Raw genomic sequence first — 13,476 nt, forward strand, 5'->3', positions numbered from 1 at the left:
TATTTTTCGCACCATTAATTGTAAATAAATTCAAAATTAAATTTAGAAAACCACTTTGTAGAGGTTTTACTTGGAGAAAATTTAAAAATTTTTGCAAAATTACTCTAAAAATTGAGTCTAGGTTTTTAATTGCCTACCGCCTTAACAATATTTTGCAAAAGTATAATAGTTGGCAGCCCAGAGCTCATATGCCTCATTTATTTATAACCGTTCTAATCATATTCCTCTCAATTCCGAAGTATTTCTGTATTTTTATAGCCTTTTAACTGGTAGTCTTGCCGTCTTTGTATTTATTCTTGTTTTATTTTTTAACACGAAAATATGTTATTCTTCTTTAGTTTAGATTCTTTTTTTTATAATTAGAATTTGTGTTTTCTTTTCTTATAGAATTTGGTGGAACTAGACTAGAAGATTTGTCTGAAGACCAAAAGTCTGTCTCCTGCCTAGACAATGAAATGGCCCAAAGGCTTGGCAAACTGGCAATCGAAGTACTTCAAATTTTTGAACACTTCTCTTGAGAAACATGATACTGTACTAGTAAAAACTATGACCGTTAACACGTTGAGCGCCGCGTCAACCATCGGTGGCTGACACTGGACTTTCCATTTAGGCCGCGTCAGTCACCGGTGGCTGACACTGAAATTACATCTAGTCCGCGTCAACCACCGGTGGCTGACACTGAAATTACATTTAGGCTGCGTCTGCCACCGCTTGCTGACACTGACCTTTCACATAGACCGTGAAAAACAGATGGCTGACAGCGTATAACATGATATAGAACTATAAAATTTATACTCTTTTATGGAATTGCAGAAAACTTATTCAAAATTTACTTAATTATTGTGAGTCTTGGTTTAATAAATTCAATTGAGTAGATTTTTATGCATCACTATTTTTAAACAATTCGTGGGCTTATATAATTCATCACTTTTGTCAAATATGTCATGATAAACCTTCTAAAAAAATAGCAAAATCCGTCTAATATTTGCAAATTTAGTTTGTAGTTATTTACCGTGACCAGATGGGCAAGTCATGTAAAATTAGCGTGGCGTTCAACGTGTTAAGATATCAAAAAACAGTCGTGATCTTTTAATCTAAGAGCTTTTTAACTGTCTAAATCCGCGGTTCACGATCATGTTCGCCACAGAGCCCTAAATAATCAATCTTCTTTTGGTGGTATCCCGATTTTATTTATGAAATTTATTAAGGCAATTATGAACATAATTGCTTTAAAAAGACTATTTTATAAAATATTTAATTAGAGGAATGAAGATTTTTTTTATAGTTTTATCAAAAATTACTTTAAATTAGGTTTTAAGATCCAGAGTTAAATTTGCAGCTATATATTGTGTTATATCTAGTCTAGTTATGAATTTGTCTTGCAATGAATTGAGATTTGGTGACATATAAGCTGAAAATGACTAAAATAAAACGAGTTATGGTTTACTTCGAAATGAAAACTTAAATGAACTGCCGTAAACGTTGAAAATGGTAATTAATAAAACATCTTTTTCTATGAAAGAATTTAGTTTTTTTTTTTTGTTTTTGAAAAGTGCGATAGTAAATATTAATGCAATGTTTAAAGAATGCTTGATTTTTACATCATTTGTTCAATATATCGTTATTAGAAATGCTATAGTTTCTTTTCAAAAATACCATTTCTATTTCATTGGTATTTTTAAGTAATTTCATAAAGACAACCGAAAGATTAAATAAATAATGAATAATAGATTGGATCTAAATATAATCAAAAGTTTCAAAACTCATTATTTGTCATAAAAAGTACTAACTAACGGAACCCTTTAAACTTTCTACGGAACCCCAGAGTTCTATGGAACTCCATTTGGGATTCCCTGGTCTAGACTAACACAAAATAATAAACATGACTGGTGCAAGATATATAAGGAAAATCTAGAAGTATTCTTGATCCATAAATAGCGAATCTGAGGTTCTTAATATTCGACTCGGTAAGGTTGTAATTTTGAATGCAAGTTTGAGGACAAGGAAAAATCTGGAATCATTCTTGATCCATAGACAGTAAATCCGAGACTCTTGATGTTCCACTTAGTAAGGTTTTGATTTTGAACACAGACTTGAAACCAAGGATAATCTTGAATCAGACTCCGAGGCAAGTCTATTTTTGTGATGGACATTTAAAGTGAATATAACTATAAGGATAACACTTTAAATGATAATTTTACAGACTCCTTATATCCTTATGCAAGGAAGCTACTCCACAATTTTGAATGTGTTTTCGCATTACCCAATGGATTCATTGAAATTGCTCAACCCATTCATGTTAAGCTGTCGAAAGTGCCCTAAATCTGATAAAATTTGATAGTACCTATTTTATTCTTCTTCTAGTAAACAGATTTTCTCTTTGTGTTTCAAATAACCATTTCAGCTTAAAAAAACATTCAACCTTAATTTTAGATTAAAATGTAAACCGTTGAGTTATAAATATATCATGGTTGACTGTCCGGTTTCTGAAAAAATGCCACTTCATCAACCACTTTTTATTTTCTGAAAAACAAAAGCATGCTAGTTACACTGGGCTACTACGACCTGGAAATAATAAATGCGTGATACCTAAGATTTTTTAAAACTTTTGAATAATAATTAAATTTACAATTCATTTGCCTTCATTACCTTTCATTGAAATTATTCACGTGTAATTTTCTGCACCCATATATATTTCCTTTAAATTAAATACTTATAGATATTTATTGATATATAACATCTAGACGCATGAGGTTAAATTGACGCATATCCGTAGAGGTAGGTACACCACAAAGAGAATTTTAATATTTCAACGCTTTTGAAGAAAATCGACTTCAATATATATTTACCTCGATCAATGGATAAAACTCATTACGGGAAATAAAATAAAAATGCAAACGGGTTTTGTCATTTTCCTTATAAAATTCGAAATGTGTCAAAATGATGCGTCCCGTAAATGTGTTATTAGTATGTATATTATTAATATATAGATGGGGTAAATTGTGGTGGCGAGACTCGGGGCCTTCTATCGTCGAGTTCTTGTGCTGCTGTCGTCATGATGTGGGCTTTTCGACCATGGTTTCTAGAACTGATAACTAGGGCCACGAATTTTAATGTGGCTTGTTCGTGACTTAACCCGTTTTGTCCCGCCTTTATATATTGAAATGATACAAAAAGCGGGTTTCATGGAAAAAGTGGTATAATATATTATCGAAATTAATTGGTTTTTCTACTGTTAGGGCATTCAAAAAGTCTTCGATTGATCAAAAAGTACTTGCTCCTTTTAATTCTAGATCTAGTCAGATATAACTAAATCATTGTGGTATTTGAGAATCTTTTAATTCACCCAGATAAATGAAAATACTGAAAAAAGTTTCCCACCACAATGAATGTCTTTGAAAAAAGGAACTGTCCTTAATATATGACGCTGGGCGTTTACCGGTTAATCAGTTAAGCACTGATGTGAGGTCACACAGTTATAATAAGCAACAGGTAAAGGCATGACGAAGTAAAACTAAAATGAAAGTTATATACAGATGATAACGATGTACAGTAGGATAAAAAGAAAAAAACAAACGAGCCACCCTGAATAACTTTTAATTTAATGATCGGATCTTCGCGTTTAAGGACTCGAAAGTAATGGTTCGAAGAGGTGATTTCAAATATGCTACTTAAAAAGCACAAATATGTTAATGCTAAATATGCTAATTAATTAGTGCAGATAATATTTTAAGTGCAAATATGGTAATTAATTTGCGCAGACAATATTTTAAGTTACGAAATCAGACATGCAAGCATACTTTCTCTGAATACACATACTTACAATAAATTTTAAGATATACAATTTCATGCAACATTTGAAATTATATGCAAAAATACAAAATATGCATGAAATCGGTTGACTAGCTCCAGAGAAAGTGAATTTTAAAAATGTTACTTTCTTGAAATTCAAAATGGTTTGAAATTCAAAATGTATGTTTACGTCTATTATTAAATAAAATAATACTGAAAAAAAATAATATTTACTTTTTTTTTGCATGTAATTATTTTTGGGTCAGCGACGTTTATAATTGAGTGCGAAAATGTTTCAATTGATTTAGAAAGTGTAAAAAACAACTTGATAATACTGCTACAATAGAACAGCAGAGGCGAGACAATTATCGCCATACGATATTACAAATATAGAAATAAATAATATCAAGTTTTTTGCGTCCATAAATTTCAAAACAAGTTATTTGAAGGCAACATTGACCTGCACGGCCACTTCTTTTTCTTATTCTGCTTTTCATCTTTTTCTCTCTCGGCTACTGTTGTTTTTCTATTTATGTTTCTCCCCTTCATTTTTTCATTTTTTATGAGCAACATAATTTTTTTTTTATTTGAAACCACTTTTGTTTCTTCTCGTTCATGTTTAGCAAATCTTGAAAATAAACACCTATTTTTAAGTGCTTGAAACATTTCGACTGTTGTTTGAAATTTATATATTTTTTAAGCGAATGAAAAATTTCTTCATTATTCATTATTATTTATTTAATTTTAGAGTGAAAAAAATATCTTCATTTAGTATTTTTTAATATGAATACCATAACAATCTTGATTTAAACTTTCTCTGAACAGAGCATTCTTCTTTGAAATATTCAGATATAGGCTTAGTATTATTTTAATTTTAGGTTGAAAAGTTTTATAGATCACCCAGAGACATAGAATGGGGTATAAAACAAAATAACATATATCTTCTTCAAGTAAGTATAATTTGTTAAACAAAACTTATTAGTACTATTTGTATGTATAATTTGTGTGTGTAGTTTGCAATAATTTTTGAATAAGTGTTATGATACTGACCACGTTGCGAGTACCCTGTCGCTGGTACGGAATTTGCATTATTTTCGAAACAATTTCCAAGTGTAAAAGTTAAAGTATTAATATAAACTAGGAGGCTTCGCCCCCTGCTCGCTGGCGCTCTCCAACCCCCGGAACTGCTTTCGCAGTTTATTTCGGATTGCTTCGCAATCCGATGCTCGCTTTGCTCGCTCATTGGATACGTTCTTAACGTCTAGCTTTTGCATACTTTTTTGAACACTTGAAGTTCTGAAAACTTTTCACTGTAGAAAATTCTAAACCTGTGCATTTCAATATTAATTTCAAATCTCAAACAGTTCACATATTTTTCGTAATCACACTATTCTAAATTTCAGTTGTTGAGAAAAGTAACTGTTGTAAGTTTTGTTTTAAAGTTTTTCCCACCAGAGGGCTAAAATCATGTGTTGTAAAACAATAAGAAATAGTACTGAACGCCGGATGTAAAGCATCGGCTTCGATGAAGATAATTTTGTGAGAATTTTTTTGTGAGAATTCACCCGATTAGACATATGATGCTCACTACGTGCTGTTGTGCGCCGAAGCCTATCAATTGAAACGTATTTGCGTTTTATATAATATAGATTAGCCATATGATGCTCACTACGTGCTTTTGCGCGCCGAAGCCTATCAATTAAAAATGAAAACTGTTGCCAACGCGAGAAAAGAAATATCATCGGTTTTATTGATACATACGTACGTATTAGCGTTTTATATAATATAGATGCGTTAACAGGTCTGCCAACTTTCTACGCCTTTGGTAAAAAAAATGTCCAGTTGCATCCAAGTTTGGGTTTTAATCTATTATTTATTTGAACTTATTTTCCACACCACTGCATATAAATGATTTAAAAGTACATGGATACCAACAACTCCGATTTCTGTAAAAGTTTTAATAAAGTGGTGGCGAATTAAATAATAAAACTTGTAAAATTTTGATTATTACGCCTTACTTTTTAAAAGAGTGGCAGCGAGTAAAGAGGAATAAAGTTGCATTTTGTTCCATACTTTCAGTCTTTGATATTAAGTGGTGGAAAAATTGCTTAAAATGAAAAATACTAAATCAAAAATGGCTTAAATTTTGCTACCACTAGAAAATACTCTTTTGCAAAGCGGTACAAGTTGGCACCTCTGAGTCTATCGCGAGGAAAATTTTAAAATGTTGGCAAAATTACCAAAAATTTAGGAAGATTTGGTTTTTATATGTCTACCACTTTATAAAATATTTTTCGAAAAGCGTAGTAGTTGTCAGGCATGCATTAGAAATGAGAGAATTTTGTTCACCGTTACACGTATATGATCTTAACAGAATAGAAATGAATAAATTAGGGCATGGTCATGATGAATATTAGGTCATCCGGAAAATTCTGCCCGAGTAAGTGCATGCCCTATTATGCAATGACACAAAAGATATCTTTAGAAAGAAAAAAAAATGGTAGGGATCTACTCTTTAATGCATACATTAGATGATCCTGTTCTATACTTTCGTACAAATTTGAATGTGTATACGTTTAAATGTGTAGGGAAAGCTAGTTCAAGTATTGAGAGAAATTTGCCTTCGTGGATCACTTTTAGATTAAACTAATCAACATTAGCCTAACATGGAGATTAAAACCATGAAAACATCTTACAGTAAGCCTGATGGCAAGGGAACCCTGACTCAAGATCCGTCTGCCCCTGAGGATATTTTTCGTCAGCACTGCGCGTTCCGGGTGAGGAATTCGTATCGACCAGCCATCGCTGGGATTCGAACTCGGTCACTTCATCGGGAGGCGAGCACTTATAACAAATTTTACTATTTAATTCGCTACCAATTTCATACCTGCCAACTCTTCCGGATTTTCCGGAAGATTTTAGTTTCATATTTAAAGTGGTAGCAATACTCAGGTTATTCCAATTAACTTTTTGAATTATAATGATAATTGTAAATGATTTTGACCACCACTACATATAAATAATTTCAATAAATATATAAAAGCATAATAATACTTGAGCAAGCGAATTTCAACGGGATCAAAATATAAATATATTTTTGAGTCAAATTGTTATTCGTTTATTGTATTACAACCACTCTGAAAATCCATTCTCGGAAAGAGTGAAAGTTGGCAGGCGCGGAGTAGTTGGCAACCGTGATTCGAGCTACCTCCATGACAAACTTTATTAATTTAATAATGTTTTTAAAAAAAGTTATTTAGTTAAAAGTTCTAAAAATATTAAAATTCTTTCTTAACCCTTTCGCGCCGACTGTCACAAATACGTGCCAGCATAAACCCGTATCAACCAGAGTAAAAAGATAAAACTGGTAATCAAAGTAATTCTTTAGAAGTTTATTTGTGGGCCGAGTTATAATTGTTTGATATATTTAATTCACCATTACTTTGTTCAAAATAAAACTATTTAGTTATACTTTGAATTAACATCGATTATATATATGACTAAACTAACAATAATTAAAGTAAAAGCAAAGTAAGTCTGTCAAATTAGAAACGACTACATTTAAGTTACCGTTTTTTATTTAATTACGTCCTGATCCTGATTTTGTACGAATGCTTTTCTAAATCCCCCGTCCCCAAGGGGTTAAGGAAAGATTTATGCGAGTAAAAGTTACAAATTTTAATCTCTCTTTTTCTTGCTAACTGTTCTACTTTATTAATACTAGTGGTAGTTTTACACTAATTAAAAATTTTTTTTTCTTTGATTGTTTTGGTGAGGTCACAACAGAAAAAGTATAAAAAGCAGGGCCCGTGCTAAAGATTTCAAATTATTAGCCAGTAAATTAGCCAAATATCGAAGGAATTCGCCAATTTTTTGCCGAATGCAAATCTTAATTTTTTATGATTATTTTTTTTCTTCCATCGAAAACTATTTTACGGTTGCTTGTTTCAGGCTTATATTATTTCGACTTAATTCAAATTGATTATGCTGCATATCTACTGAAAATTACTGTAATCATATTGAAAATACTTAAATTCATTTGGGCCTACATTTTAATTTCTTCCCAGTTGAAAAAATCATTCGCCAATACTTTCACTAAAACACAATTTTATGATATTATCGCATTTGGCGAGGTGTTAATGCTTAGTGTGGGCCTTAAAAATGATAATTTTTCCGTGAAACTATTTTAAAGATACAGATGACACATCTACTTTAAGTTTCAAAAAATATTTTGTCATAATTTGATTTGAGATTAGAGAGTTTGACTTTAAATTCGTATCTCTCACTTTTTAAGTATTTATAATTTTACTTTATTAATGATAGTGGTAGTTTTATACTAATTTAAATTTATTTTTGCTTTATTGGCAAAAGCCTGGTCGCAACCGAAAAAAATATAGAAAGTGAAGACAACTTTTTCGTGAAATTTATTAAAAATTTTAACGATTTAGGTAATACTTTCATTTTAATTTGAGCTATTTTGATGTCGATATATATTTCCGATGATTTTTTTTTAAAAAAATGTTTCGGTAAATAGGAATAAGCAAAGATTGTTTTTTTCACTTTTTAAGTTTTTCCCCGGTTTGTGGCCCGCGCTGTGTCCTTTAGTGAATATTGATAAATTTTAAAATTTTTAGTCAAGACCTGTGACAAGCAGAAGTTTGTTGAACAGCTTTGAGTTGAAACACGAGTTTAATACCATTCTGAGATGTGAGAGGGATTATTTCACTTTAGCAAATGTTGGGTAAGCTTTTTTTTTTAAAATTGTTACGATTACTTTACACTTTCTCTATATCTTGTTAAAATTTTCAATCGTTAATAAAATACTTTCTATTCATTCGCTAAACTTCAAATATATTTCTTTGAACTCGTAGTAAATAGACACTTGATGTTAATACAATTTTTACACATTCATAAATTGAATAGAGATGACCGGAAAACTGAATGGAATTTTCTGATGTGCTAAGCGTTGTTGTTACTAATCCTTCATGACCTAGCAACAGATAGATCATGACCTAGCAACATGTATTCTAGCAAAGTCAATTACAATAAGTGGAGATGATTTTAGGTCTTCCAGTCCCAGGCAGTCCAGGATATGCTCCGGAGAGGTTGGCTCTGAATGCAGGTTGAAAAAATTTTGCATCCGGAGCTAAAAGTCATACCTTTCAGGTGGCCACTATTAAACCTTGAAATCGCTGTCATATCTGGACTATCGCCCTCGAGTTCGAGAATGCAGCCTGGGCACTTTCTACAATAACAGTGGTGAGCAGGGGGAGTAAGCCATATTTGTTTGCAGCTTCTGTTCCATGCAGAAGAAATTTCGTGGAAAGTGAGGGAGTCGCAACTAGCCCCTTTTGGCCAACATGTCAGCAATTTCATTACCTGACACATTTACGTGAGAAGGTATACACTGAATCTGAATATCTCGTTTATGGGGCATGTATTTTAGTTTTTCCAATATTAGTAAACCTACTTGGTCACTGACTTAATGCCAATTTTGTAGGTGCTGAATTGCACTACGACTATCACTAAGTATCCAAATGTCTTCAGAGCCATTCTACAGAGGTAATTTCTAACTTTTACCTCTGTTAGAACAAAAGAGAAAGAAAATTGCGATCATCATCTCCCGCATTGTTTAAAAACTACTACATTTATAATTAATTGTTGATATTTGTTTCGAAATTATAGAAGTTTGACAAAAATATGGAAACACTTCTATACTAACTCATTTTAAAAAAATTTTCTATCAACTAATGTCTTGGAATATTTTGCGTAACAAAACTGTTGGCACAGTTTGAAAGATCATATTTAAACCTTTTAGAAGTGGTGTTCATTTTACTCATACGAAATTTGCTTCGACCAAAATGAACGTATGAAGTTATAAGCTTCTTTCTTCTTACAATACCACTATAATTAAAAAATGCTTTAAAAAATTATTCCGACACCATCTATACTTCAGTATAAACACTTCCGTATTGCTTGTAATAAGTTGAAAAAGAAATTTATAATTTCTTGAACTCTTTTTGGTCGTTACAAATTTAGATTGGGCAATACGGACTCTATTTCTAAAAAGTGCCAACATTTCGAACCGTGCAAAATCTTCCTAAATGTATGTTAGTATAAGAGAAACTATTTCCATATTTGTGTCTGCATGTGGAACAATTTTTATCCTATCGCCCTTGAACGAATTACGATCATAATAAAATAAAATTTACTTATTAGTAATAAATAGAAGTGTAACATGTTTCAAATTAATTTTGAAGCAAGAATTAATTACGAGAAGAAAAAAATGGTGAACACCTGTTTTATTTATATTCCTTCCGTTACAGCGAAGTAATGCCCGGTGCAACACCTCCTCTGGCTGCTGAGATGTGCTCCAAACTATTTGCAAAAGCAATGCAGGTTGTTATTTATTGACATTTATTATAATTGATATATTTTTCATGTTATGACGCGTTATGATATATTATATTAGCAGAAACATATCCCAGTGGTACAACGTAATCTCCTTCACAGGTTTTAAAAATCAATTTAACAGGTCGAATCTTTTTTTAGAGATTTTTCGAAATTTTTTAATACTCATAACCAAAACTGCTCCACCAGTGTTAACTTTCAATAAAACAGGACAAGTTCCTATATTTACTCTAATCGTAATGGGTCGAATCGAGGACGTCAGGACAGATCCGCTTTGGATGTCATCATGCGGTCATGTTGTTTTTGATGCTCTGATGTGATGTGGAAGAACAATTTATGCTTTTAGGAGGTCGTAGAACTTTCGGATTTTCATTGGTGTCTTTTGAGTGAGTAATACCTATTTCATACTCTTGCAAATCATGTATATTTTCTAATTCTGAGTTAACTTAAGAGTATAAGTAGATGCAAGTTAAGTTAAACGATTCTGCCCGATATAGTAGCTTTCAATTTACGTTAACATCACTGCTGAAATTAATATTTGCAATCACGCAACAATGGCTACGTATCACCACCACGGACGTGGCGGAAAGCGGTTGACCGAAAGACCTGCACGTGGCTCAACGTCGGATGAGGAATGCTCGGATTTTGAAACCAAAATGGCTAAAGAGTTAGCAGACATGGAAAGAAGAATTAAAGAAGATGAAAGGAAAAATAAAGAACTACTTGAGAAACTAAATCAATTGGAGCAGTTTCTCATGCCTGTGCCAAATAGGCCCGAAATACCGACAACACCAATTGATGTCATTGATATGAAAACTTATGAAGGAGGCCAACTTTTGAAACAGACGGGGAATGAGTCAACCACAGATTCAGAAAGCTCAACCAAAAATATTGCAGAACCCCCTTTAAAGAAGAAGAAAAAGAAAAATAATGTCAAAAAAGCTGAAGCAAATCTAATCATGACCACGAATAGTAAACCTTTTTCACCGATAGATACCGCCACCTCCTTACAACCATCTGAATCTATATCTGATACTGACGTAGCCCCACCCAAGGAGGATTCCAGTTCAACTGTAGATCCACCCACAACTCCAGCAAAAGTTCAACCAATTAAGCATATAAAAGTTCTTATTCGTGGTCTTCCAGTTGGATTCTGTACTGATCATATCTCCCAGCAACTGGCGAAGTCAGACATCATAACGCAAAAGATAATTCAGTTTAAGAGAAAAGTGTGCGGGACCTACAGGCTCCTCCCACTTTTTCTTACAATTCTCACAGAAACAGATGTTAATCGACAAATTTTCTCCATCACCAATATACAAAGTATCCCGGTCAGTATTGAAAGGTTCCGAGGCGGGCAAAATCCAATCCAGTGTTACAACTGCCAAGAATTTGGCCACAGTCAAAGATCATGTAATTCACCATCAAGATGTGTAAAGTGCGCCGCCAAACACCGATCATACGAGTGCCAAAAAGATAAAAATACACAACCTAAGTGCAGCAATTGCGGAGACTCTCATACAGCCAACTACACGGGGTGCAGAGCCCGTCCCAGCAGGAGGGGAACGCGTGCCATACCACCAACAATTACAGGACTTGCTCAAAGGCTGGTTACAATAATTAAAGAATTGCAAGAACTTTTAAAAAATCAAGAAGTGCTTCAACTGTTTCAAAGGATTATGGGGGAAGCCACTCTTGCACAGTAACATCTTTTTTTTTTTTTTTTTTTTTTTTACTTGATTTGAACTTTTATTTGAACTCTTATTATTATTCAGAACTCTAATTTCCCATACAGATTATAAATAAATTCTGCATACTGCCCTTTCAAATTAAAGTTGAGCATACTAGATGGCGCCACTAAGGCTTGTCGAAAATTTATGTTAAATCTTCACGTTCTTGAATCACGACTTTTGTATATACATAATCATCATTTATTCATGCTCATATTCAATTTTCTGTACATATTTATGGCAATTAATGTAAATATCTTTGTTCAAGTTGTAATTTTTTCAAATCAACGTTATATTTTCTTAACATATTTTCATGGCAATTACTGTAAATATCTCTGTTCAAGTTTGTATTTTCTCTAATCATGGTAATATTATTGTAAAGCTACCACAACGACTGCTTATATTCAAAATGTTTTTACCTCATTGTTGTAATTTCATGATGAATGGGATAGGGGACGCTGCGCAGCCCAGGTGCCCAGTTGTTTTTAAATAAAGTAAAGTAAAGTAAAATCGTAATGGGTCGTCTTTTAGCTAATTCATCGTAAAGTTTTACATTATTTTAGTTCGTAACGGTACGGATATAATATTTTCTCCTGAACTTCCGGGTACAACCTCAATAATTTGTTTTGTTTTGTTTAAGATGCTTTTTTATTTATCCCTTGGACAGTCATAACTTGCATAACTCCTATAGTCATTAACTAATCATAACTCCCACTTTTGGACAGTCATAACTTGTACTTATGACATAAGTTGCAGATTTATTCACGTACACGTACATAACATATTACAGGTTGCAGATTAATTCCATGATCAGATCTCTAACAATGATTACAAACAAAATTATTTTTATCGTTTGGTTTCTAGTGAGAACCGTTTCGTTTCCTTTTTCTGGTAAACCTTAAATTCTTCCAATTCTACTGGCTACCCAATAATTTCTTGAGTGATCTTGTTCACCTTTTTCATGGCCAAAGCCATTTTAATTGTGCGCTCAAGATCAATATCACCTTCTTCTAAGAGCCTGTTTAATGTGGCCCGATAGCCGGAGACCTCTCACAAAGACATCCTGCAGCACTGTATTCAGTAGTTCTCGCTTATAATTGCATGCCAATGCCTATGAACTGTGTTCTGCTAAATGAGCATTAAAGCTTTTTCCTTCGTGTTGTTTTCGAGTAAGAAAAATATGTCTGCTACGAATTATTAATGGCTTTGGGTGAAAAAAATCTATAAGAATGTATTTTTAGGGTCTTAAAATCAGTCGTATTGGATTGTTGGGTGCTAAAACAATTTTTTATTTTTATTTATTTTAATTTTTTAAAAAAATAAATTATACATTTTAGCTTATAATCTTTCGCTTAATTCTTACTTGGTGTATTTTTGATGTTCGAAAAAAGCCCAAACCACCCCAAAGAAGATTCAAAAGTTTCTTGAAAATCATCGAATTTCTAGAAATTCACACCAGTAGCGTTACTTCTGTTTCTGGATTCGTCTATCGGCTGCAGCCCCGACATTAATAACTCATTTTGTTCGATTAGTTAAGAAACGA

The 13,476-nt window shown here is 32.6% G+C and overlaps 1 protein-coding gene across 3 annotated transcripts in view; it reads left to right on the forward strand.

Annotated features, from left to right (window-relative positions):
* LOC107441594 (uncharacterized) overlaps positions 1-13,476 on the forward strand; it is a 137,980-nt gene that overhangs the window by 84,424 nt on the left and 40,080 nt on the right. For all 3 annotated transcript variants that reach the window (XM_087163275.1, XM_087163277.1, XM_087163276.1), the window contains 4 exons: positions 388-488; positions 4,671-4,742; positions 8,427-8,533; positions 10,119-10,191. In XM_087163275.1, coding sequence (XP_087019401.1) covers positions 388-488; positions 4,671-4,742; positions 8,427-8,533; positions 10,119-10,191 — 353 coding nt within the window. The remainder of the gene's footprint in view (positions 1-387; positions 489-4,670; positions 4,743-8,426; positions 8,534-10,118; positions 10,192-13,476) is intronic.

This window comes from Parasteatoda tepidariorum, chromosome 5, assembly GCF_982258835.1.
Source record: "Parasteatoda tepidariorum strain Cologne lab strain chromosome 5, Ptep-v5.0, whole genome shotgun sequence".
Lineage (NCBI taxonomy): Eukaryota > Metazoa > Arthropoda > Arachnida > Araneae > Theridiidae > Parasteatoda > Parasteatoda tepidariorum.